Source organism: Podarcis muralis, chromosome 7 (genome assembly GCF_964188315.1).
Source record: "Podarcis muralis chromosome 7, rPodMur119.hap1.1, whole genome shotgun sequence".
NCBI classification, from domain to species: domain Eukaryota; kingdom Metazoa; phylum Chordata; class Lepidosauria; order Squamata; family Lacertidae; genus Podarcis; species Podarcis muralis.
The window spans coordinates 59,004,020-59,031,907 of NC_135661.1; the positions used below are offsets into that span (position 1 = coordinate 59,004,020).

Here is a 27,888-nt window from a genome sequence, read left to right on the forward strand (position 1 = left end):
ATTCCCCCCAAAATGTGACCTTTTCTTCCTCTTCACAAAGTGCTGGTTTTGTCCCCTCCCCCTTCCATCTCTCTGTTGTGTGGGGTCGATTTCTACTGGGGTTTTAAACATCCACTGGATTATCTGTACATGTTTTCTGGTGCCGGTAGCTGAGTGTGTTGATACTAACCCACGAGGTGTGAGTGCATGATGGTCTGTCTTAAGTACAGCAGATCCTGCACACTTCAACGAACATGTTATGGGCTCGCATGTGTTCTATGTTCTTGTGAGCACATGTACATCCCAGGCACATAGGGATGTCAAGTCTCTTCCTCACCGCCTCACAAGTAGAAAATAACTGTTTATGATTAATATGGAAGTCCAATGAAGGAAGTCTCTTTTCTGTTTGGGGAGGCAGATCTTTGTCCTTCCAGAAGGTATCTTATGCCTCCATAAGTTGCCATAGAGTAAAATGTAACTGCATGCTGTTTGCTTGCCCTTGTTTTGAACCACATTGTTCCTTTGAAATGTTATTGCAGAGGATGGGATTCTGACACTTGTGTGCAGGTAGTTTGTCCATCAGCATCGAGTTGTGGGGAAGGGATTGCACCCCATGAGGTGGAGTAAAACAGAAGAAGGCATGTGCCTTCCATGTATGAGGGGCCAGAGCAGAGTTGGGTGGAGCATCTTTGAAAAGAAAGCATTTTTTGGTATCCTGAACACACTATACGATTAAGCCACATTTGAAGCACATCCTTTCCCTCAAAGAATTCTGCACACTGCAGTTTACCCCTCAAAGTTCCAAGTCCCAGCAACCCTTAACAGACTACAGTACTCAGAATTCTTTGAGGAAAGTAATGTGCTTTAAAGGCATGGTGTGTATACAGCCTGTGAATGGTCTTTCTAAATCTGGCTTCCTCTGTGCTTTGAAGTACTGGGGGTTCTTTTGTGGCCAGCTCAGCTGAAGGAGTTAAAAACAATGGTGTTAGTACAAGTTGCTGTGTTCTCTGCTGCCTCCCCCTTCTGGGGTCACCCACTCATTTTGCTTCCTTGCTGACAGGCTATCTTCTGACTTAGAGAGCTTCCTTTGGTCTCTGCTTCTTCCTCATTCTGCTGTTTATCTCTCCCTCCTCACTGCTCCTGCTGCAGTTGCTGCACATAATTGCCCGGGAGCCATCTGGGTAGAGGCAGCCACACTTTGCCACATGGGCCAAAAGGCACTGGGGCCCTAGGCTTGACAACATTTGGGGGCCCTGACTGCATGGGCAACCCATATTTTTAAGGGTAGCATGAGACACCAAGATCCCAACATTCTCCATGAACCCTGGAATCATGCAGCAGAATTGCTCGGTTGTCTTGGGCTGGCGCCGGTGTCTGAAAGCTGCTGGGTTACTTTCCCTTCGTGCATGCAGAACAATGCAATCCCTTTGACCCACATTTTCTCTTGACCCCACTCACCCCACTCACCCCATTTCTGTTCTACTCTAAAGGCTGTTGAAGTTGTCTTCAGGTGTCCTGGTGATGAGAGACAGCAGAGGTTTTAGACTAGGTTTCCTGACTCTTTAAAATTTGGTCAAAAGCAGCTGTTGTGGGCAGGGCAATCTGGAGCTCATTGTTTTCCTGGTGCTCTCTTCCCAATAATACCTCCACCTGAAGTAGCTGTTTGCCCTCTTAGGGGCACAGTCCGTGTTTCCAAAAGCAGCAGCTGGTTTTCATCTGGAAAACATTGAACAGGGGAAAGAGTTATATACCCCTAACCTCTTTCTCAGCATGATAGGCCCAGTCTGGATCTGCTGCTTCTGTGAGCTGTGATTCACCCAAATGCAGTTGTGGGTTTCTGCCATCTCTTTTTGTTTGGTCCTGAGTTACCCTTCAGCTCAGCTGGGGAACATGTGAGCCCTGGGGGTGCCCATTTTCTGTGAAACAAGGCCCAGCACCTCATACAGGTTGGGAGTGCAGCCAGTTGCCACCATGCTAGTTCTTCGTTCTTGTATTTTGTATGCAACTCTGTTTGAAGTTAAGCTGGAATTGGATTAGCATTCTCTCTGGCTTGATCCACTAAGCTGAATGCAGCCCACCTGTTGCCATGCCCTGTGCCCTGACAGGTCCTTGGCCACCTTTCCCTGTTTTTGCAAGTCCCAGATAGGCTGGGAGCACAATAAAGAGGCTTATGGAGCTCATGGTTGGCAACTGTGTTCAACTTGTTGGGTCCTCCTGCAAAAAGCTACCATTTGTAAGTGTTCTCAAGCTAAGGTGTGCTTTGCCCACCTGTTGATTGTGACATTTTTACAAATGAAAAACAGGAGCCCCTGCTATCAGCTGTTGACCTGCTTGCCTCTTTCCTAGCCATCTTTCTCTGTCGAGTTGCTTTGCTCTTCCTACCTTTTCGAATGAAAGCTTTTAGCCCCTGCTTGGGCCGTTTGCAGATCTGAGAACAAAAGCAAAGAGGCCTTTCATCTGCTGAGGGTCTGGTCTTCTTTTGAGCTGTGCAACCACACTTTGCATTAGTAGCCCATGCTCAGGTCCCTAAGAGAAAGTGAGGAGGCAGATTGAAGGGAGTACCCAGTGTGAGTGTCAGGACACCTCTCAAGTAGATTCACATTTTTTCCTGGAGTGATGGAGGAGAAGGTTTGCCGGCTGGCTGGAGATGAGTCCTCATGTCTTGCTCCAAGGGGTGCTTGAGTTGAGTCTGCTCTGTGTCTCTTTCAGCCACGGGAAAAGGGCCGGATGCGCTTCCACCGACTCCAGAACGTGCAGATTGCCCTGGATTTCCTGAAGCAGCGGCAGGTAAGACCCCTCCCCAACACACCTTTCATGGAAGACAGGGCTGTCAATGGTTATTAGCCAAGCTGGTTATGCTCTGCCTCTGCATTTGGAGGCGGCAGTGCTTCTGAATACCAGCTGTTGGAAACCACAGGAAGGGAGAGCGCTCTTGTGCTCTGATCCTTCTTGCAGGTTTCCCACAGGCATCTGGTTGGCCACTGTGAGAACAGGATGCTGGGCTGGTCTTCAGATAAATTTAATGGCAAGAGAGCCTGACCAAGAACTCCCAGGAATTGTAGCTAGCATAGTGCCCTCTGGATGTTTGGACTGCAACTCCCATTGGCCCCGGGTGCCATGCTGGCTGGGGCTGATGGGAGTTGTAGTCCAAAAACACCTGGGGGACACCAGCTGGACCAAGACTTGCCATCTTAACTGCCTCCTTCTGAAGGTAGCCCTGTTTAGGGAAGTTTTTAATGTTTGACGTTGTCGCTTTTTTATTATTAATTTTCTGTTGGGAGCCGCCCAGAGTGGCTAGGGAAATGCAGCCAGATGAGTGGGGTATAAAGAATAAAGTAATATTATATTATATTATATTATATTATATTATATTATATTATATTATATTATATTATATTATATTATATTATTATAATTACCAGGATTGTTTGGGGAAAACTGTAGCAGTTTGTGTGACAATTCCTTGGACGGAACTGGGAGTGTCTCCCTGTTTCTGTGTGAGCTGACTTAATATGCCTGTCTCAGGGCTGTTACAATTGGGTGGGTGGGTGGGAGCACTGTCTTGTCAGTGTGCCGGAGCAGCGCAGACCAAGGTGGTTTTGCATTGGCTGACGAAACTCTGCCCACGATCTCAGGCAGCGCCTCCTTTTCCTGCTTGTTCTGTCCTGATGCTTCTGTTCTAAAAGGAAGATGATGACAAGGGTGAGGAACGGAGGTGAGATTTATTACCCCGACTCCCTGGGGCCTGCTGGCTTAGATGAAGGCACGTGCCCTGCCCTGGGGAGTGTTAACAGCTTAATGATAGCTCCTCGCCCAGTGTTTAAAAGGAGCAGCAGAGTCTTGCTGGAGGCTCTTGGTAGCTGGTTCCTCCACACAGACGCTTCGGAAAAGCCTCCTCCATCTTGTTATTTCAAAGGGCAGGAGAAATTGCTTGTCGAGGCACATTGTATGCAGGGCTATAAAAAACAGAAGAACCACCCCAAGTACCCCATAATTCCAGGGTGAGAAACATACAGCCTCCAAGAACCGTTGTGAATCCTCAGATCACTCTTCGGTGCTTCTAGCCTGTGGCCCTTTTTGTGTGGTATTCAATCGCACATCAGCAAATTCAGGTTGTACAATTAAAGTTGGATTCGTGTTCCTGTGCGACCAACCTGCTTTCCCACCCCCCTGAAAGCCATTGGGAAATAAACTGGAAAGTATAACAATTGCTTGACTCAATACAAGCAAATCAGAATGGATGCTCAATGTTCAGTGAACAGTGCTTGGGTGCTGCTCTGCACATCCCTGCCCAGAAATACTCGTGTCTGAGAAAAGTTTCATGTTTGGATTTGGGGAACGAGGAGGGATTCTCCCTCACAGTCAAGATCGATTCCACACAACCCATTTATTCATTCTGATTTATTTGCAGGGAGGTTAGACTATGTTGGCTGTTTACTGAGAACATAGGAAGATGCCTTCCTATGGTCCATCTAGCTCAGTATTGGCAACACTGGTTGGCAGCAGTAGCTCTCCAGGGTTTCAGGTAGAGAGTCTCTCCTGGCCCTTTGTGGAAATCATTAGTGCAGCAATGATTTTCCTGTCGCTGTGGAGTGTCATAGATGCTGGAGTTTTCTAGCTGGCAGTGGCATAGAGCTGGTTGACCAGAGTCACATGATTACCTCAACTTCTGGTCTGTAACTTTCCTATCTTGGCTTGAATTACTTGCAAGCTACCAATGGAGATTATTAACAAGATGTATATATTATTTTTAATAAAGACCCACCAAAAAACCCAACCTGAATTGCTTACATAAAATAGTGTGAAACGTTCATTTTAAAAAATTGCAATAAAAACAGACTTAAAAAAATTATCAAAATAGAGACAACAGCAACAAAAGTTTTTAGCTGCTATCAAAAATGGTACATTGAAAGTGCCTCCCAGTGAATATCCATAGGCAGGAAGGTGCCCCTGACCTGCAAGCTCCTGGTTTGGTCCTTGCTGTACCCAAACATTTTGGTGCTCTCGGTGGCAGCCAGTAATTTGGGTCCATTCAGCAGGGTGTGGACAGTCTTTGAGGGATGGGAGAGGAGAAGGTTTAAGATGGAAAGTCACATATTTTGGCACTGAGGCAGTTTGAGTCCCTAAGCTTTACTTTGCATGGGGCCAGGTCTTCTTTCCCTACTGCACCGCCCTCGACTATCACTGGGCTCAGGGTCAATAAATCCTTATGAATGCAAGTCACAGTTCTGCAAGTTTTGGCTGAACTTCAGAGTTGGTTATGGACCATAATGCAGTTCATGTTTGTGATCAATGGTTCAGACAACCATTGTGAGCACATTTTGGGGTACAGTGCAAGAGAGCATCATTGTCAACTATTCTTCAGCCATTGGCTGGGCTTTGAAGAAGCATTTCACCTTTGAAGCCTCTCCCTGCCCCGCCCCCCCTTGCCCCTGTTCCAAAACTCTGTGGATAAACGAAGCATTTCCTCCAGTGTCAGGTCCTGAGGCAGTTGTGGTCTGAGGTTTTATTAACTGGGTTGGTTGTGTAATGCAGAGGGTGGGGTGAGCAAGTTTGGGCTTGCGTCTTACGTGGTCGGCAGATTTTTTCAAAGATAGCATGGGAGGCGGTGAAGGGATAAGCAATCTAAATCAGATTGGCGAAAGGCAGCTCTAAAACACTGCCGTGAAATATATGGGCAGAGGCCCTTGGAGAAATGGGATATCTGAAACAAAGCAGGGACCTCGGTTCACTCAGGGAGAGGCGGTTCCCTGATCCTATTGCAAAGCCACTCCCCACTGTGCAGTGCAGTGGAACTTGAAGGGGAACTATTTGCTCAGTGCTAGAGCATGTGGTCCGTGCATGTTGTGTCCCAGATTCAGTCGCTACCATCTCCGAGGACCTCCAGTAATGAGGTTGAGAAATACATTAGAAAGCTGCTGCTGGTCGTCCAGTTAGGCCAGCCTTCCCCACCTGGTGCCCGCCAGATGTTTTTGCTGGGGCTGGCGGGAATTGTAGTCCAAAACATTTGGAGGGCACCAGGTTGACAAAGGCTGAGTTAGACAGCACTGGGCCAAATAGACCAATAGCAGCTTTGTGTATTTACCGTACATTGGTGTTTGAGGGATTCTTTCCATGTTTAATGCTAGGGGCAGCATTGAAGACTTGCCAACTGATGTGCACTCTCAAATACCTGCACATGTGTGTCCTATAGCTGAGGAGTTTTAGAGGCTGCAGAGCTACCACTCAGCTTGCTGGTTGGTTATGTTCTGCACAGGTGCCTCCATTTGAAATCTGCATAGAGGTGGAGGAGCAGAGGAAGAGAGAGGGAGAGGGGTAAAGGAAGGCATATACAGAGGGAGAGGGCAGACACTGAGTTGAGTCTGCACACATGAAGGGATGTAGTTTCAAAAACCAAGGCGGGTGGATGGGTGTTCATTCATTCATTCATTCATTCTCAGGAGCTGCTTTTGATAGGCATTTTCAAATAACATAGTTGTTTCATCACAACATTCCTTATACTGTACTCCTTTAGATTTTTGAAAGTGATAAATCAGACTTTTAGATTAAAAAAAAAGGTTAGGATTAGGTTAGGATTATGGTTGATAATAAATTACAGGGAAAGAAAGGAAGAGGAAGAATCATATTAAACTATTATTATTTTATTTATTGCATTTCTATCCCACTCCCCCCCCCCAGGAGCTCATGGTGACATCCATGATTTCCCCCTTAATCATATAATAGAAGGAGAGTTGGAAGGGGCCCTGAGGATCATTTAGTCCAACCCCCTGCAATGCAGGAGTATGCAGCTGCCCCACATAGAGATCGAACCTGCAATCTTGGTGTTATCAGCACCAGGCTCCACCCTCATTTAATCCCCTAAACAACCCTGTGAGATAGGTTAGGCTGAGAGGAAGTGACCAGCCCCAGGTCACCAAGTGAGCTTCGTGGCTGAGTAGGGATTCGAACCCTGGTTTCCCAGGTCCGAGTGTGACACTCTAACCACTATACCACAAAGGAAAAGAATTATATGATGCTGTGTTGTCATTTTTAAAATCCTGTAATTATTAAAAAGCACCATTTTTTCTATAAAATTGTCTTCTTGAGTATGTAATAGGGCCATAGGGACCAGACACAGGAACCAGACACACCCAAATCTGATGAGAGAACAGCCACTCTTATGGGCCAGGATTTTCAACACGGCCAATCTGTAGTCACACACATATTTCTCAGAGCCTGAGAAGTCTCAAGAAACACCAATTTCAAATTTGCTGTGATCAAAATGCAAGGAGCTGATGGCTTGTGGTTTCCTTTTGTTTATTTTCTCGAACAGTTTTTGTTGTTTGTAGTTTTTCTGCCGCTACGATATGCTTGTTCCTTCTTCACGGTAGGGGTCCAGAAATCCCAGACACTCTAGGTGGCGCTGTTGAGCTACATCAGGCTATTGGCGTTAGTAACGCCCTAATATAAGAGAAAATGCAAGAATATCATATCAGGAGCAAACACTGAGCAGGCCTATTTTTAATGTTAATATTGGCACACACTGTATAGACATTATGCATTAAGCATGACAAGGAGGGAGGGAGAGAACCTGCCTCCTAAAGGTGCCAGGTTGGCCCAGTGAAAGAGAACAGCCTTCAGAGATGAAAGTGGGAGTCGTGCCCTTCCTAGTGCGACTCACCCTGTCAGGACTCTTTACTTTGAATAGTACTGACTTCAGGGGCTTGCTACCACAATGGCTTTAAAGAGAAAGGACACCTTTTGGAGGAGGATGTCTGGCAACTGCTATTAGTCATGGTAAATAAATGAGGCCTCCATATTCCTTTTGGGGGAAATATTTGTGGGAATAACAAACAAGTAGAAATGAATGGTATAGCAGCAGTAATACCCAGAAGCAGTATTAATACCATAAGGAAGTGGGGTTAGACTTGTTTGAGCACATATACCCCAGAATTGTAGAGGTGGGAGGGAGCCCAAGGTTCATCTAGTGCAGCGCCCTGCAATGCAAAGGAGCACAGGATCCATTGTCATGTATAATAAATATCTATTTATTTTATTTCATACCATTTGTATATAAAAAAGACCAAAGCAATAAAATTACCACTAAAAAAATGACAGCCATAACTTAAGACATACAGAAAGTTAGAACCACAATAGAATAGACTAAAACAAATTAACATCTGGGTAAGCTAGTCTAAATAAGAGAATGTCTTCAGCAGGTGCCAAAAAGAACACAGCGAATGTGACTGCCTGATATCAATAGGCAGGGTTGTTGCCGCCACACTAAATATACTTAATAAACAGTAAAATAATGAATCATAGAATCATAGAGTTGGAATAGACCACAAGGGCCATCGAGTCCAACCCCCTGCCAAGCAGGAAACACCATCAGAGCACTCCTGACATATGGTTGTCGAGCCTCTGCTTAAAGACCTCCAAAGAAGGAGACTCCACCACACTCCTTGGCAGCAAATTCCGCTGTCAAACAGCTCTTACTGTCAGGAAGTTCTTCCTAATGTTTAGGTGGAATCTTCTTTCTTGTAGTTTGGATCCATTGCTCCGTGTCCGCATCTCTGGAGCAGCAGAAAACAACCTTTCTCCCTCCTCTATGTGACATCCTTTTATATATTTGAACATGGCTGTCATATCACCCTTAACCTCCTCTTCTCCAGGCTAAACATGCCCAGCTCCCTTAGCAGTTCCTCATAAGGCATCGTTTCCAGGCCTTTGACCATTTTGGTTGCCCTCCTCTGGACACGTTCCAGTTTGTCAGTGTCCTTGAACTGTGGTGCCCAGAACTGGACACAGTACTCCACGTGAGGTCTGACCAGAGCAGAATACAGTGGCACTATTACTTCCCTTGATCTAGATGCTAGACTCCTATTGATGCAGCCCAGAATTGCATTGGCTTTTTTAATGAATCTATATGCAATTTGTGCAAAGGGTTTCAGGCTGAATCCTCAGCACCTGCAGTTAATATCTTGTACCCAGACCCAGACAAGGAGAGGCCTTTTCCCAGGATCCTGGAGAGCTGCTGCCAGTCAAAAAAGACTTTACTGAGCTAGGTAGGCCAATAATCTGGCTCCGTATGAGGCAGCTTCCTGTGCTCACATGCTTGTGGCATGGGTATTGCCATGCTGCCTTCCCTGCTTGTGGTCTTCCTGCAGGCACCTGGGGTTGCATGGACCTCCGGATGGGCTATGTGGGCCTTTGATCTAAGCCAGCATGATGCCTCTGGGGTCCCAAGGCTGTCAACCTTCCCCATCTTGGTGCCTTCCCCGTGTTTTCAGTTACAACTCATCAGCAAGACTGATGGGAGTTGTAGTCCAAAACATCCGGAGGACACCAGGGCGGGGAAGGCTGTCCTAGGCAATGAGGCAGCAGCCAGCACTCTCTGCTTTTTCACCACATCTTCATGTTTGGTTGCCTTCCAGGTGAAGCTGGTGAACATTCGCAATGACGACATAACGGATGGGAACCCCAAGCTGACACTGGGGCTGATCTGGACCATCATCTTGCACTTCCAGGTAAGAAGTTGGTTTCTCTCATCTTTGAACATCAGACAGAGAGAGATGCATACTGCATCTGGGATCCAGCTCAATTCAACATCTGTAGGGTGAGGCCTGCATTTTATGATGAATCCTGATTGGTCTGTTAGCATATCCTAGTGTCATGGAGACCAGAACGTTAGAGAATATGCAGCTGCTCTCGCTGATTGTTTGCATAATTCATCCATTAATGACTGACCATGTGAGCATGTTACAGGCCTTTTGATCAGCAGTGAAGTAATTGGGAAGGCTGTTGTTTGCTTAGCTGAGCTGGAGATCTTTGGAGTTTTTTGGAGTGCTGGGGATGGAAACTGAAAATTACTGCCTTTGAAGGAGGGATGCTGTGATCCCACATTAATAGGACAGTGTTCCTCCCAAAATAATTTTCTGCAATTAATCCTAGGATTTTTGTTCAGCATCTGAGGCAGCTGTGCTTCCTCAGCTTGGTAGATGAGTTTGGGTCTCTGCTTAGGGTCTGAACATCTCAACACGTGTGTTGGTGGTTATTTGTTTCTGAGAAGTAATTTTGTCATAGGACAGAGATGAGGAGCCTCTGGTCCACCAGATGTTGTTGGACTGCAGTGCCTATCATCCTTAATTGGCTGATGGCAGCTGGAGTCCAACACCTAAAGGGCCAGAGGTTTCCTACCCCTGGCATGGGATAATGCAAATAATACTATATTCCTAGTGCAGCCATAAGGAGAACATTATTTCCATTTCACAGCTGGACCATGTTTTGCTCAAGGCCACATGCAGAGTCTATGGTGGGGGGTGGGGACTGAGCCCAGGTCTTTCCATTTCTCTCCTTTGTCGGCTCATAAATTTGCAAGCAAGTTACATCATGCACATTATTGGCTGCATGTTTTTCAATATTTGTTTGCAAGAAATGGCTATATTTTATTATTGGATTATCCCCACAACACCTGGATGGTGTCAGTTGAGAAGTGCCTTCAGGCATAGCAACTGTTTGGTCATGAACTCTGCTGTGATAGAGTGACAGGTGAGTCGCCTTGCTGTTGGTATGCTTTGGTGGTGGGTGGTGGTCCTTGTGTTGGGAAGGCTGTCAGGAACTGCCATGGGATGCCAGTTGGGCCAGGAGACCAGCCATTCTATTCTCTTGAGTAGTTCTGTTAGCTCACGTGTTTCCTGTAGAACTGAGTAAATAGATATTTGTCTCCACCCTTTTGTCTGATGGATGTGAGGTTTTCCGCCTTGTGGCATTCTGCTGGGACAGTTGTGTTTTGAGTGCCAGGCCTGACTGGGAGAAATGCTCCCCATGGGATGAACATTGTGCCCTACAATCTGCATACATGGTACTGCTGGCAATCCATCTGTGGACACCTCCTTCCACCCACACTGTCTCATCCCACCAATGGAAACCTGGTTCACGTTCCTAGGAAGTGGGGCAAATTTGATGGCAACTGTGGGTGAGTGAGTGCCATTGAATCCGATTTTATTGAAGTACCAGTAGATGCCCTCCTCATGGTTGCTAGGTGTGGACTAGAAGCCTTTTTTCTTTAAAACACACACAATTCCTCTTTTTGAACTATCATAGCAAAAGAAGGCACAGTAGATACCAAAACAAGTGACATCTACACATTTACTGCAAATCTGTATTTATCAGATACAGGCCAATATTTTAAACCAAGAAAGAGCCCACAAAGAGTTTGGACTTGGAGCTGGAGATTATTACGGATCATTCCGTCTGCCACATTGGGTGTGAAGGAGGATTAGCCCAGGCTGGGCCGCAACATATTCCGGAGTGTAGAGATCATGAGGCCAACCCCTTTGCAGAAGCTAGTCAGGTTTGGGTCTGGACAGTGCCTGGAGACCACATTCAGGATTCATGTTGGCAGGATGGCAGGTTATATTCAGGCCTTTAAATTTTTAAGATGAGCCAGTCATTTTTAGTATCATTCTGCATTGTTTATAATGGTATTTTATGGGTTATTTATTTATTATTTATTTAGAGCATTTGTACCCCACTCTTCAGCGCAAAAGAGTGGGCTTACATACAAATCAATTTAAAGGTCATCTGGAGGGAACCAGGCTGCCAAAGGCTGATTTTGAGGTTATTGGCTTCAAAATCTTACATATACTTCTGGAAAAGGTATTGATTCCCCACCCCACCAAAAAAAACCCTCCACATTTGATGTGAGGGATCTTTGTTGTCTGTGGACACTAGATGGTGTTGCTGTACTGAGAAAGAAGGGGATGGAAGAGCTGGAGGGGTTGATGGCAGTGGGCCTCTGTGAGCCTGCATTTTTTGGTGCCCAGGAAGTGCTTCAGGGTCCCTGCTGCTCCACTGACTCTAGATGAGAACAGCTACCAGCCCTGGGGGGGGGGGGGACTAGTCAGTGAGAATGAGCTTGGCTAGAGCTTAACAGCTCCCAACTGGAGAGTTTTTCTGGGATATCAATTGCTTGTTGCAATTCAGGATGAATCCTTTTCTCTCCTTTGCATCCCCCCACCAAACTGGAATTATGGGGATTCTTTTTGGCAATGTGGCTGTCTTGTGGAGTAGCCCAAGGATCAGTATTGGGACCTGTGCTTTTTAGCCTGTGCTTAAACAATCTAGAGTTACAGGTGAGCAGTGAGGTGACCAAGTTTGCTGAAGATACTAAATTGTTCAGGATTTTTAAAACACAAAGAGATAGTGAAGATCTTCAAAAGGACCTCTCCAAACCGAGTAAACAGGCAATAAAATGGCAAATGCAATTCAGTGCAAACAAGTATAAAATGCTGCATGTTGGGGCAACGATTCTTAAATCTCACATTTATTTTCTCATGGGGTCTGAACTGGCAGTGTCAGGCCAAGAATAAAACCTTGGGGGTCAGAGTGGCTAGGGCAACCCAGTCAGATGGGTGGGGTACAAATAATAAAATTATTATTATTGTTATTACAGTGGTACCTTGGGTTATGAACTTAATTCGTTCCGGAGGTCCGTTCTTAACCTGAAACTGTTCTTATCCTGATGTGTGCTTTTGCTAATGGGGCCTCCCGCTGCTACTGCGCCGCCAGCACACAATTTCTGTTCTCATCCTGGGGCAAAGTTTGTAACCCAAGGTACTACTTCCAGGTTAGTGGAGTTTGTAACCCAAGGTGTTTGTTACCCAAGGTACCACTCGGGTTATTATTATTAGATTGGATAGCTAGAAGACATAAACCTGGTGTGTTGCTGAACAAATCTTTGGTGTAGCCACATTTGGAATACCATGTACAGCTCCGGTCACCTCACCTCAAAAGAGGATATTGCAGAGTTGGAAAAGTTTTAGAGAAGGGCAACCAAAATGGTCAGGGGTGCAGCGACTCCCCTAAGAGGAAAGGTGGCAATGCTTGGGACTTCTTAGTTTAGAGGAAAGGCGAGTAAGAGGTGACATGATAGGAGTTTATAAAATTATGCCATGGCATTGAGAATGTGGATAGAGAAAAGTTTTTCTCCCTCTCTCATAATACTAGATCTTAATCATGTAGTAGCTAACAGTTTCAGGGAGAAGGTGGGCCAAAGCTGAAAATGAGCTCAGATTTGCAGATGACACCAACTAGGAGGGGTAGCTAATGCTGCAGAAGTCAGAGTTGAGACTCAAGATGACCTTGACGGATTGGAGAACTGGGCTCAAACTAACAACATGAATCTCAGTAGGGACAAGTATAAGGTTCTGCACTTAGGCAGGAAGAACCAGCTGCACAAATATGAGACACCTGGCTTGCCAGTAGTACATGCGGAAAGGATCTAGGGGTCTTAGCGGGCCACAAGCTTAACATCAGTTAACAGTGTGATGCAGCAGCAAAAAAAGCTAATGCTATTCTAGGCTGCATCAACAGAAGCATAGTGTCCCAATCCTGCTCTATTCTGCCTTGGTTGGATCACATCTGGAACACTGTGTCCAGTTCTGGGCATCACAGTTTAAGAAGGATGTTGACAAGCTGGAACATATGCAGAGGAGGGTGACCAAGACGATAAAGGGTCTGGAAACCAAGCCTTATGAGGAATGCTTGAGGGAGTTGGGTATGTTTAGCCTGGATAAGAGGAAACCATCTTCAAATATCTATTTGCAGCCATTGTTACCTTGTTCACAGCCTTCTGTTTCTGCTTGTGGGTGGATGAGGGGAACCACCAGCTTTATCCAAGCAGAGGCAACTAGTCTGCTAGTCCCTCTTTGCCACTCTGTGTTGGCCCTTTCATCACCGACTAGTGTTGTGCTGGAAGACATTTGTCCCAATCCAGCTTCTGTTGGGGAAAGCTAAATAAGGAGTAGTTGGGTAAGAATGCCAATGGGGCTGAGCATCTGAATGGGCATCTAATTGAAAGTAATGCAATGTGCATTGTGAGGTACTGGAGGGCAAATAATATCTCCATCTGTAGAGAGAGTGGCTTGGCAAAGTATATCACTCCCGACCAATGGCAAAGTCAGTTAGTGTACATATACGGATGAAAGAAGACAGATTTATTTTTTTTAAAGGGACATCCTTTATTTGTGTAATGTGAAATCTTGCTCTAATATGTTAATAAAATTACTCCTCAACACTACTTTGACAAGCATATTGTGATAATTTTCTTGAAAGAGAGAAAGAAATGAACACCATGTGGATAGACAGGTAGTACATCTGAACACTCCCAAACCCTGTCCTGCCACAATTGGCCTACCCTTTTTTCTTGCCACCCTTTACTGTGAAATCCCAGAACAGGTCACAACAATTTAAAAACACAATATCAAGACCAGTTGAAACAGATTACAAAAAAGAGAACAGGGTTGGTCCTAAAGTATATTTATCAGTTGCATCTTCAGCATACGACAAAAACTACATAATATATATCTGACAGTTCATTGTTCATGCATGTGCTGAAGCAAGATCTTGCTTATTATCAAAAGCTTTTGCTGCCATAAATGTATTAGTTTTTAAAGAGTGCCTTTTGATGGAAAGGCAGGAAACAAATTGAGCAAAACAGGACTCTTGGGCTCTATAATTTCATGCTGGACTCTGTATCACGAAGCATCCCCTCCCCCTTTCCAGGATTTTCAGGACTGTATGCCAACACCTTTGCTGTTGGGGTGCGGCACAGTACAGTCTTTCTACACCTTGTAATTGGAAGAATATTATTTGCAACATTAGAAATCTTGGTGCTTCAGGCATTCACTCTCAGCATGCATCCAGTGCTTTTTCTTGTAGCAGAACAGCACATATAGACCAAATGGAGTCCCTCTTAAATTAATTTGTTCCCAGTTAATTTCCCACACAGATCCTGTTCTGAAATAATAATAATTATTATTATTATTATTATTATTATTTATTTGTATGTATATCCTGCCTTTCTCCTAAGCTGGAATTCAAGGTGGCTTATGCATTTAAAAGCATTACAAAGCACAAAGTAAGAAAAATGAACTACTTAAAAACAATAATTAAGATACATCATAACAGAAAATCACCTCCACTTATTGCCCCCAATTCACCACTACAGTAATACCTCCACGAACGTCCGCCTCGTCTAGCGTCCATTCCAGCGAACATCTGCGGCAAACCTGGAAGTACCGGAATGGGTTACTTCCAGGTTTGCCGCTCGTGCATGCAAAGAAGCGCTAAATCGTGTTTCGCGCATGCACAGGAGTGCAAACCGCTCTGCGTGCGTGCACAGATGCGGTGCTTTGCCCTGCGTCCTTTTCGGCTAGTGGTTGGGGCTCCAGACGGATCCCGGCCACAAAACAAGGTACTACTGTAAAGATATACATATATTATTCCCCAAATTGATATCCTACCCACGAGGTGCTCTGGGAGCTTTTTAAAATCCACCCTTCCTTTTTCGTCATTTTAAAAACCAACGCCTTTGCCATAACATTGCAACAGCACCACGTGGTGGTATAGGATATGTTCCACTGAACTTGGTGGGATCAGAGTGTGGGCAAATGCTGTTCCCCCAAATTGTCAGAAGTGCATGGAGCCTCTGAAGATAGTAGATGCTTCTTCACCCCTCCTCCCAATGGTCCCCCTGCCAACCTATCCATCCCCTTGCCTTTTCCTTCTCTCATTCTATCTGGGAAACCCCACACTGACAACTCATAATAAACTACACTTCCAAGATTTCTTTGAGGGAAGCCATTACTTTTGACAGGGTATCCTAGTGTTTTAGAAGTATGGTGCAAATATGGCCTGAGTTCAAAATGTGGCATTGCAGCCCTGCTACATTTGGGGGTCCCCCTTCTCATTCCACTTCGAGGGGCCCTGAACTTCTGCCCCAAAGTCCTGCCCCTGACAGTGCTGCCGGTCTTATGTGCAAAGAGGGGTCTTTCCCTCAACTCTCTGCCAGAGTTTCTGCCCTCTTTCAAGTTGTTCATCAGGCTCCACGCATATCCTCCATTGGACAGAGGCTCAGAATTGCCCTGCCTCCCTCAGTCAGGTTGGCCAGAGGCATGAAGGATCTGAATTCCCACTGGGTCATGCTGTTGCCATGGCAACAGTGTGGGGGGGACAGCAGAAGGAAGATAGGGGTGGCAGCACTTGCTTGCTACTCTTGAGCAGCTTGAGAAAGGCAGCAGAGTGCAGTGCTGCATGGGTACCAGGGAATATTTTTGTGGGTACATCATGGCCCACGGGTGATGTGTTGGGGAGCCAAGCCTGGATCCTTGACTTGTTTAGACTGCTCGGTTTTGAGTTGCATTCTTGTATTGCATCCTTTTCCAAATAGAAGGCCCCCCTGCCACCTTGCTTTACCTCAGTGTGGAGGCCAACATTGTAGGCCATTGCTACTGGTGCTATATAATACATTTTGTAAGCATTTGTTAGAACTCCATCTTCCACTGTGGCAGCAACTGCACTTTGGAATTCCCTGCCTATTGAGATCAAGCAGGCTTCTTCGCTGTACCCTTTTTCGGGCCCTGCTAAAAGTGTTCTTGTTTCAGCAAGATGCTTAGGAAGTTGAGGTAATTTTAATCACTTAGTAGTATTTTAACTTTTGCATGTTTTAAAGTATAGTTGTTAATTTTTCTTGATGTTATTGTGTGTTTTTGAAAACTGCTTTGAGGTTGTTGTTTTTTCAGTCAAGTGGTATATAAATTTTATGAAACAAAGAAATAAAATAAATCTCATATTAAGCAGCTCTCTTGCCCACTTCCCTTTGGCCCTACCAGTTATATTTTCATTTATGGGTTGGGCTGAGTAGAGCGAATAAGGAAGGACAACTGGAAGGATGGGATTGATATTGATATTGATATTATTATACAGTGGTGCCTCGCAAGACGGAAAACTCGCAAGACGAAAGGGTTTTTGGTTTTTTGAGTTGCTTCGCAAGACGATTTTCCCTATGGGCTTGCTTCGCAAGACGGAAACGTCTTGCAAGTTTGTTTCCTTTTTCTTAAAACCGTTAATACAGTTGCGACTTGACTTCGAGGAGCAACTCATAGCACGCGGTGTGGTAGCCTTTTTTGAGGTCTTTGGTGATTTTTGAAGCTTTTCCAAAACTTTTCCGAAACCGTGCTTCGCAAGACGAAAAAAATCGCAAGACGAAAAAACTCGCGGAACGAATTATTTTTGTCTTGCGAGGCACCACTGTATCCTACCTTTTACCCCAGACCAGGTGGCTTGGTGGCTTATAGATAAAAATGCACGACAGATAAAATACAAAAAGCTAAACACATATAAAAGATAATCATTAAAAAGTAATTATACATATTATAGGTATTATAGTATGTATTATAGGTATTTCTTAACTGCCCTATTATGACAGGTTATTGTGACCCATATTCTGCTGATGTTTCACTGTTGTTGTGATTATTGAGGCTGTTTAGTTGTTTTTCCCTCCCAGCCCCCTCTCTCTGTAAGTCACCTGGAGACTATTTTTGGATTAGGTGATTAATACACCACATCACATCAAATAAGTAGCAATCTGTGCCCCCAGACATGGAATTTGCCATGTAACTTCCCCTCATATTTACCATTTGGTGCCCACAACAATGAAAGTGACATTTAAAATATGGGCTCCTAATGCTAATGCACGTTGCTGTGTCCCTGTGAGCTAGATGCACATGATAAGTGATTCTTCACATTGTTGAAGCTCTTGTTCATTTTGGAGTGTGGCTTTTGGCATATTTATCTGGTTTTGCTCTGTCCATACCACATAAGAGCTGCCCTGGCTGGGAAGATCCAATTCACCTGAATGACCACCTGAAATTTGGCACATAATGCACTGAAAGCCTTGTGGGGTGGGTGGTACCATTTTATCACTCCATTTATTTATTTGAAGCATTCTTTTTAAAATTAGTGCTAACACTTTTCTGGCTTTTTTCTTTTAACAGTGAAATACCACTTAAATAAGAGTACCAGAACACTATAATGATAATTATAAAAAAGGAGACGATAAAAAACCACCTTTCCAGTCATTGTCTTTCTAGCTAATGTGGTTAACAATTGTGACTAGAAAGTCTCCCATCCTCCTTTAAAAAATAAGAAAGCAGTATAGGATTATGGGATTACTCAACTACAACACACTTTCATTTACATGGAATTTCATCAATATTTTAAAATATTTATAGCAGGAAAAGCATGTTAGTGCCAATGAAAAGATCAATAAAACAAATAAACAGGGTGATTAAACTTTGCAGTGGGTGCTATTTTAAGTGTAGCCTTCTTCAGTCTGGTGCCCTCCATCTGCTTTAGACTGCAGTTCCTGTGGCTGGTGGGAGTTGAATGTGCTGGAGGTGAATGTGCCAAGCTGTGGTAGATTAATGTCTCCTGTAAGTCACTGCCCACATCAAAATCCCACCCTTTAAAAAAGACAGGATCACCAGGGTATTTTGCTTATATTGAGCCTCTGCTTCTGTTCTGGAAACTCACTATGGATTTTCTGTAGTCTGAGGGTGCTTCCAGATGGGTGATTTTTGTGGAATGGGTGTTCCTCATGCATGCCAGTTATACCCAGCACAATACTGTTGAATCAAATGCCAGCCCATATCTGCACCCCCATCCCATTTAACCTGGATTTACTGGAAATTTGATATCATTGGTCTGTTGTCTGCAGACCATTTGCTATATCTCAAATGACCTGTTGATAAATTAAGCACCTACCTGGTAGCACACTAAGAAATGACGGTAGAACCAGAAAGACAATGCAGGGTGACAATCACCAGGATGGTGGCATAGTGTGGATGCACCATAAAAAATAAATGATTGACACATGGCAATTTTGCACATCACTTAGTGTGGAAGCACCCTGGACAGACATAGAGGTGTCCCCCCCACTTATACACAATCCACTAGTTCGCAACCGTGTATATATGCGATGCTGGGTAATTAATAAATGATTTAATTAAACCCGGAAATGGTGGGAGAGAACTGGAGATTCCTCAAGGCTTGCGAGCAGACCCTCCCCAGAGCCTGAAGAGGACATCAGTGAGGGCTGAGGAAGCCCCAAAGAAACTGGAGGCGCAGCGGGGCTTTGCTTAGGCTGCGCAACCTCCCTGCCTAACAGCTGTTGCGCTCTGTTGCGCAGCCACTGCTGCCACTTTTCCGTGCATCCTCCAACCTCCAGGTGGCCTCAGAGCTTTAATTCTAGTTGTGGATATTTTTGGATCCAGTATTTTTGATATCGATTGACTGTAATCACTTCGCAGGTGGGGGGGGAGGGAACACCTGTAGACTTTCAAAACTAGGGCAGAGACTGATATGAGGCCTCCTTCCCAGTGGCGTAGCGTGGGGGGTGCAGGGGGGGCCGGCCGCACCGGGCACAACATCGGGGGGGGGGGCGCGCTCGCACACGAGTGCTAAAATCCACGGGTTAGGGGGCGCAAATTACTTGCCTTGCCCCGGGTGCTGACAACCCACGCTACGCCACTGCTCCTTCCTCATATTTAATTTACCACTTAACTCTCACAAGTGGTAAATTTCTAAAGCGATAGGTGCTAGAATTCTACATTCTGTCCCAGAAGGCATTCCCCCCTAATCTTAGTGTATTTATTTTATTTATTTAAAACATTTATTTATTTATTTAAAACATTTATATGCTGCTTAATATTTGAGAATGTCATAGCAGAGTAAAGAAGACTAGCAGCAGCAGCAGCAGCAGCAGCAGCAGCAGCAGCAGCAGCAATAGTAAAATACAATAATACTCTTTCTAATATCCACAGTGATCAAGCAAATGCATCAACCACTATCAGTCATCAGAGAATGCCTGGGGGAAATAGGGAGGTAGGAAGGTGTTTAGCATGTGCCAGATGAATAAAGAATAGTTCTGCAGGGGATGATGTGCATTTTGGGGATGGGATGTATTTACTCAGTAGGTGAAGCTGAAATGGCAGTCCTGACTGGCGCTGATGGGCATTGTAGTCCAGAATGTATGGAGGGCACCTGGTGCAATGGATGCTGCTTTGATTATCCAGGGACACCTTCTTGTTAAACAGTCAGCATCCCTCCTTGACTTCTGGACATCCCAAAAACCTTACCTTCATATTCATGATCAAGGGAGATTGTAAAATAATGTTTACTGTGACGATTTTCAGGGATATTTGCAAGTTTCAAATGCCTGGCTATCAAATATTATCGGTGTAACTGAGCTGGAGAGTCCTCCCCCCGCCCCAAACACCTCTTTCCAGCTTTCATAATGTGTATCTCCACAAATCCCTTGGTTGTTATTGCTCAGATTTCTCTTTTCTGTATCGAACGCAGCAGCAGCAGCTCTGGGCATTCTCTTAGTATGCACAGTGTGTTTGTCTCCTCCTGGGATTTTTCTTTTTATGTCTCTCTGCCCCCCCTTCTTTAAATGCTACCTTCTCTCAGCTCAATATCTTTGTTGTTGCTGCTGTTTTGCTTCTTTCTGCTTTCTGTTTTTTAAAAAAACTTTGCTCCCTGATTTCCATCTATCTGTCTTCGTGCCACACCCCTCACCAGCTTCTCTCCCCCCCCCCTCCTGCTCGCTCCCTCCTGCTGCCACCTCCCAGCCTCTGTCTGGCTCTCCGCTTTCTGTTTGCCTTACGGAGGGTAGCACTCCCATTACCTCATATTTGGAGAGAGGAAGCTGCAGCCAATCGGGGCTCCGTCTGCTTTTAGGTCAAGTGATTTCTGAACTGCAGTGAGATGCTTCGAATGTGTCTTCCTCCAGCTCCCAGCCTTGTAAGATGGCTGTCTGAAAACGGCAGCAGCTAGAAAGGGAGAATCTTGGTCTGTGTGCGTGTATGTATGAGTGTGCCTGCAGTAGTGGTGGTTTTTTGTTTTTTTTAATGTGCATCTAATCTGATGAAGCGGCGGTCAGGATTTATCCAGGAGCCTGGTGCCAGCTTAGCTGCATTGTCACTGGTGTCTTGCGCACCAGGGAGATGGGGAATACTCTGGGTTGTGTTAAAGAGCCGAAAGATCAAGCTGGGGAGGCAGGGAATGCTCCCCTCTCCCCCAGAAGGAAAGCCCGCTTCAAACGGAAGAAGAAGGGGAAAAAGAGGACGGTGCCAGAAAGCGCTGATCTGGTGGCAGAGGGACCTTCTGCAGGGACTGAGATTGCTGAAGAGAAGGAAGAGGAGGCAGCGGCAGTGAAGTTCAGAGCCTCTTCCCTGCGGGAGGAGGATGGAGAAGACCTTGCCGAGGGCTTACATCAAAGCCTTGCCCCATATGGGGAGGCTTGCCCCACTTTGGAGCCAGAGGGGCTGGAGCAAGGGCATGTTGTGCAGGTGAGGGAGAGGTTCCAAGGGAAGCTTGAGAAAGCTGACCTAGTGACAGAAAATGCCTCCTCTGTCTGCGGGAGCCCAGGGGACTTTTTGGAGGAGGGCACCACCGTCATCGCCCGCCTGTTCGACAACCCAGCAGAGCAAAACCGTGAGAAGGTGGCGAGTCAGCTGGTTGCCTTTCAGAGGCTGGGATCTGGCAACAGCCGAGCCATTCTGGTGCCTTTGCAAAGGGAGGCTTTGGGTAAAGGACCCACAGAGAGTGACACGGGCACTGTGGTGGTGTGCAGGTCTTGGGAGCAACCAAAGTTGGAAACTCCAGCAACTGTGGTGGAAGAGTCTCATGGGACCTGGAACAGTGAGGAAGGGAATGAAAGTTTATCAAGTGCCACATGGGCTACTTCTTGGACTGTGGAGAAGGGCACAATCTCGGAGCTGTCCACCCCATCACCTTTGGTGGATCTGGTGGAGACTGACGGCACAGAGAAGCCTCAGCGGACACCATTTTTGCAAGAACCACCTGTTGGGAAGGGAGGGGACAACAGCTGGGTGAAATTGCCTCCCTCCCAAAGCAAGTCTTCCTTCAGTGGGTCAACCTCCAGCACCTTCCTGCGCTCCTCAGGATATGGGAGCGACTCAACCCACCACCAGCAAGTCAAGATGCCAGGGACTGAGAGGACCTCTCTGTTGCTCTGTGGAGGTTGCCCCACTTCCTCTGTGGGAGGAGAAGGCCCTAAATGGCAGATGACTGCAAATGAGAAGATTAGCCCAGCTGCAAGAGGGGTCAGTGTGGGTTTATTTTCTCTTCCTCTTTGGGATCTGGGAGGGTTATGCATGCTAGGAACAGCAGTCTTACATGGTGGTACTTCCTGATGGGAAAAGCCCTGGGACTTGAGTTGTCCTGGAAGCCCCACCCCCTGTTCTTGGGAGCCCCACCCCCAACTTCAAGGCTTGTAAACAGGCTGCTTTGCCTGGGGTTTGTAAAAATTGCTTCCAAGCTCAGACCGGGCAGCCTTTGTATATTGGAAGAGATCCCACCATCCCATCCACTGCTCTGGCCATCAGTGATGCAGAATTTTAAAAACATAGGTTAATAAAGGAAGTTGTGGACTAGGCTGCAAAGCTGTTCCAATTCCCAGCTGCCTAGAATTGGTTGTAGGCGATGTGTTGTAGGAAAATGCACTCCATACATGTGCAGGGGAGCTCTTTTGTCTCTTCTGTTTAGTCCCAGAGTTCAGATCTGGTGTGGGAAAAGAGACTCTTGCTCAGAGTAATCCCCCTGCCTCTCCCGGGGCTTGTAGATTTGTACCTTTATTGTAATGTATAAAAGAATATTCCCAGCACTGCCTTTGGCTCCTCTACTTGGGTGCCTGTTTGTCATCTCTCCCTAGTGCTTTGTGGGTTTCTAGAATGATACTGAGTCTCAAGCCTATTTGAAGAACACACTTTGTGTCCTCTTTCCTCAGCCCATATGCAACATAATTTAACTTGGCGAGGAAGGAAATGAACTCTGCATGTACTCAGTAGTGCTCCTGCCTCTGCTACTACCTCAAACATTATGGGGCTAAGTCCAGGATGAGCAGGTGAACTTATTTAGATCAGGCAAGAGTTGCTGTTTTGCTGATAGACCCTTTTGGTGCATTTCTGTTTTGTAAACAAACTTAAAAATGGTAAGACCGGGCAGGAACGGAACTTGCCTGGTTTGGCGTTGGAGCCCTTCTGTGATGCAGGCAAAGGTCAAGGATTTTTGGTTGTGCTTCAAGTAGTAATTGCTTTTTATGTAGCCAGAAAGACTACTTACATTGTTCCAATGTCATCCTTGGTCCAGGTTTCCTCTTTGAGTTGTGGGTGTGTGCACATGTACATGGGCTTTCACCAGGAAACACCCCCCTGTTTCATTTGTTAACATGTATTTTAGCTGTCAAAACTCTGCACAGTAGCTGCTAATTTATAATGGTGTGCCCCTAGGGAGAGGGAAGGGATGTTGATTTCAAGGCATTGTGTCAGGGCGTGGGGGGAGATGGGTTAGGGGGCAGGCAAGCCCTAAAACTGCATCAAGATCTGGCATAAAATGCCCAAGCAATTTGGCATGGACTTTCCGACGATGATGTCATTATAAAAGAAGAAACCAGGTCATATATCTCTTATTAGATGTCTCTATGGAATTTTAATGTTAAAAGCAATTATTGTAGGACGGAGGCTGTTGACTAATGCAGTGTGATGGGGGACAGATGGAGCTGGCAGTTCTCAAGCCTGTTTGGTCACCAGAATTTACCTATATGCTCAGGAGTTCTCTAAAATGAGAGGCACTAGCTATCAAGCCCCATTGAACTCCCACCCCTCTCCACCCTGCATGGAATTGGGAAACCTTTTCACTTTATAATTCTTGATCGTTTACAGCAGTGGTGTCTAAACTTTTTCAAACAGGGCCAGATTTGATGAAGTGAAGGGCCATGAGGGCCAACTGAAGGGCCAACCAAAGTTATTGACCTTTTTTTAGGATTGAAGTTGTTGAGGTTTTGTTGTTTTTTAGGATTTTACCCCAGAAAATAAACTGCCATGGGGCCGAATTAGGCCCCCGAAACGGACCTTGGGCATGCCTGGTTTACAGGATGGGTTGTAGTTATTCTGTGGTGAGGGGTGGGCACTCTGTACATGCTCAAATCACACTTTTCTCTGTTACTTTGTATGTCATTGATTTGCATTTTGCTATTAGGAATCAATTCGGAGGTGAGCAATTTTTCACATATTGCCCAACAACATTTTGGTGCATAACATGGTATGGCTTTTTTTGTACCTCTCCCATCACTGCTTCTGTGGTGAGATTTCAGCATGGGATGGGACTGGCCTTTTTTTTCAGGAGCTCAACATGCTGTGTAGGTTGGTGGGGAGTTCTCGTCTGTTCATTCCTCTCCTTGCAAGCGAGCTGGAAGGCATTCTCGGAAGAGCAGTACAGACGACAGAAGGGTTGTGGAGCACTTTTGGCAAGGGAGAAGAAGCACAAGGAACTGGATGTATTTAGCATTTATATCCTTTCACCCAAAGGTCACAGGACAGGCCCCAACACAATACAATATACAATCATATGCCCCTCATTGATAACTCACTAACAAAAACTTCTTAAATGGAGCACTTCATCCAAGTAAAAATTACCTCTCACATGTGAAGAAACATTTATTTTAGCAGAGAGAAGTTTAAGTGGGGAACAAAATAGCAGTTTCCAAGTGCTTACAAAGCTGCCATGAAGTAGATGGAGAACAGCTGTTTACTGGAGATGGCCAAGAACCTGTTGGTTCTCCAGCTTTACAAAGCAGTCAGGATTTTACTGTCATCAAGCAGTTTCTTTTGCAAGGGAAGGAGTTGTGCAAGGCTAAAGGCCCAACCAACATAGTGCCCCAGGGTAGCCCATGCAGACGTAGCTACCAGCAGGGAGCTGGGTGTCACTAACCCTTGGTACACACACAGCACACACCCCTATGTGTGCAAATGTTTCTGGTCCCCCAATAGCCCACCAGTTTGGGAGGTGGCAAAAAGAAAGAAAAATCAAAGTAGATGCAGCCCTGGAGTGAGCAGAGGGACACATCTTTCGACCCAGCATCTTGATGGGGATGCAAACTGGCCATCAGATTGATCGTTTTATGAGTGGGGAGGTGGCAAGAAGCCTCCCTCCTAAGCTGATCTGCATGAATCATTTGAGGAAGGTGATGTGTGCATGTGTGCAAGATGTTGGACTACAGCTCCCATCAGCCCTTGCCAGCATTACCAGTGGTCAGGGATTGTGGGAGTTGTATTCCAGCAACAATTTATTGATTTATTTATTTCACAACATTTACATACCATCGAATCACATAATTGTAGAGTTGGAAAGGACCCTCATTTAGACGAATCCCCTGCAGTGTGGGAACCTCAAATATTACATACCGCTTGATCGCAATAACATTTGGAGGATACCACGTTAGCTAACCCTGCCACAGTCTAAATTTATTCAGATCAAATAACACAGTACTTGGGCAACAACTGATTTGCACTGGGGTTACATTCTGAAACCACATGTGCGCCAGCAGGGCCCATGCAAGCCCTCCCAGTTCTGCCCCCGCTTTGCCCTTTTCCACCCCTTTTTGTGACATTTTGGGGTCACTCCTGCATTTGGCACAATGCACATGTGCACAGTTGTGCACATATCAGACACGCCTAAAACTGTCACAGCCTGTGTTATCTAACACTTTTCATTGCACAAAGTTTCAAAGCAGTAGCCATCTTTGTATCAATTTGTTCTGTGGTTGTCCTGCCTTTACATGCTTGGGCATTTTAGTTTCAACATAATTGCAGCATTGCAGATCCTGTAAAACCAATCGAACAGAGAGGGAGCCACATACACCTTCAGATAGTTTGCAGCTGATAGTTTAGCAGCTGTTAATGTAGAAACCACTTCAAGGTTGCCCATCTCAGCTCCTCTGCTTCCAGGTGGGTGCCTCCTAATGCTACCCAACCTTTGCTATTACATGTGGAGCTACAAGAGCAATTGCAATGGACTTTTCTATGCTGTTGGAAGATCTTGCACTTATTTTACTGTATACATCCTGCTATGTGCTGTCCACACTATAAATGATTATTTTAATTATCACTAAAACATGTTTAATACTATGCCATATTGCAATATCGCTGCATGCTGCAGTATTTGGTGGTACAGTGCTGTATCCTACATTTTTTAAAAAGTCAGAAAAATGTTTTAGCAATAATTAAGAGATCAGTTGAAAACACATGCAAGAATACTAAGCAAGTTCATGCCCCTGAATACAAAATGCTCAAAACCTCTGTAAAACAAGGGTTAGTAGGCTATTGGACAAAACAGTTTTTTTCTTCCTGATGCTGTCTGAAGGTTAAGGTCCAAAATAGTAATAATCATTTTAGAGTTCAGATAGTGGGAAGGCATCACACAGGACTACCTGCCACATGCAGTCAGTAGATGATTGTGGGGAAATCCAGGGGATATCCTAGTATTTTTGAGGAATTGGCAGATTCCTGGGTCCAGATAGGATTTGATGATAATAAATACAATATGGTACCTTTTTGTGGCTGTAAACCTACAGCCATGTGCCTAAAGCTCAGCTTCATTCAACTCAGTAGAACTTACATCTGTGTAGGCATGTATAGGATTGTGCTGTGTGCCATTTGCAGAGTTTAACATTAGGGTCTAAATGCTCTTCTCCAATCTGAGGATGATGAGGATTACCCAGACCTTGTGATAATCAGTTGAGGCTCATCTTCGTGTGTCTCCTTCACAAGAGGTCTGGAGGGTGGCAACAAAAGAACAGGCGCTTTTTTGGGGGGGGGGCAGTGGTTCCCCACTTGTAGAAGGCTCTCCTGTTGTAACATATTTTAGGCACCAGGCAAAAACTTTCCTCTTCTCCCAGGCCTTTGCTAATTAAGGAACAAATAGCCTTTTAAACTGTGTGGGTGTTGTTTTTTATTGTTACTATGTTTTGCGTTTTTGTATTGTAAACCGCCCTGTAATCCTCGGATGAAGGGCGGTATAGAATCAACAACAACCAAAACAACAACAACATCCCACCTTTTTGCCAGAGCTGGAACTCAAGGCTGCTCACAAAAATTAAAACAAACACAAATAAAACACACTTAACTCAGAACATATAAAAAGTTATAGTTTAAAAGTATATAAACTATTGTTGGAATTTTAAAAATGTTTTTAAAAAACCAAAACCTATGCTGATAGGAAAAAAGAAAGTGCAGCATGCTATTATGGAACCCTTTGCTTAAAAACATTCAGTTTCCCAAAGCCTGCCAGAACAAAAAGTATTCTCCAGTCAGCAGAATGACAAGGAGGCAGCCAGTCGTGGAAGTTCCAAAGCCTGGGAGCAGCATTGTCCTCAAGAGTTCTCTCCCACATAGAATAGGATCCATTAACTAAAGTTATTGCTAGATGGATGTGACTCAGTTTTAATAGTGTGTGTGGATTAAGTCAGGTTATATATATTTAAGGTACTGTAACTGAAACACATTTTTAATCATTTTCCTCCACAATCCTCAGCATTGGCTTCCATTCTAGTCTTGTGCAGGGCCGTAGCTACTGGGAGGTGGGGGGAGGGGAGCTAGGTTTTTTGGCCCAGGTGAAGCCTCCGGAGGGACGCCATTGAAGCTCCCTGCCTCTCTCTCTGTGTGTGTATGCATATGCATGTGTGGGCACTGTTAGAAACAGAGATATGAAAGCTAGGAGCTAAATGGCACCTTAAACCTAGGTTATGGGCGCAACCATGGAATATCTAGGCACACTTTTCAATAACAAAAATACAAAGCTGAAAATGGGTGCAAATATGTGTAGGGGAGTGCCAAACTGGGTCTTTGACCCTGGTGAAATAAAAGCTAGTTTCACCCCTGTCTTGTGGAAAACCCTCACAGCAGATAATGGGGGTGGGGGTGGTTTGTAGAGAAAGCTAGAAGATAGATCTAGTTAACCCTTCCATTGTAGGCTCCCTCCTCCCATCTGGAGGTCTGGAGTCCTAATTTTCAGTTTTAAGGTATGTTTGGATCATATTTTGCTGTGCTGAGATGGGGACATTCTATTGATTCCCTGGGAGTGGCAGCTTTTTTGCTTTCCTAGGGGAAGAGCATGATTCTCTTACCCTTTATTACCTTTATAATCTTTCCCCCACTCAAGGTTTTATTTTTTATTTTTTAACCTAGCATTTGCAAACTGCCAAATGTGTGTTCTCGGTTCTATTCT

The 27,888-nt window shown here is 45.2% G+C and overlaps 1 protein-coding gene across 29 annotated transcripts in view; it reads left to right on the forward strand.

The window, feature by feature from the left end:
- MACF1 (microtubule actin crosslinking factor 1) overlaps positions 1-27,888 on the forward strand; it is a 297,050-nt gene that overhangs the window by 101,039 nt on the left and 168,123 nt on the right. For 16 of the 29 annotated variants that reach the window (XM_077931870.1, XM_077931885.1, XM_077931874.1 and 13 more), the window contains 2 exons: positions 2,689-2,766; positions 9,393-9,485. In XM_077931870.1, coding sequence (XP_077787996.1) covers positions 2,689-2,766; positions 9,393-9,485 — 171 coding nt within the window. Of the gene's footprint in view, positions 1-2,688; positions 2,767-9,392; positions 9,486-20,750; positions 21,930-27,888 lie in introns of those variants that run through there. The other 13 variants (XM_077931867.1, XM_077931868.1, XM_077931869.1 and 10 more) reach the window with 8 other exon arrangements.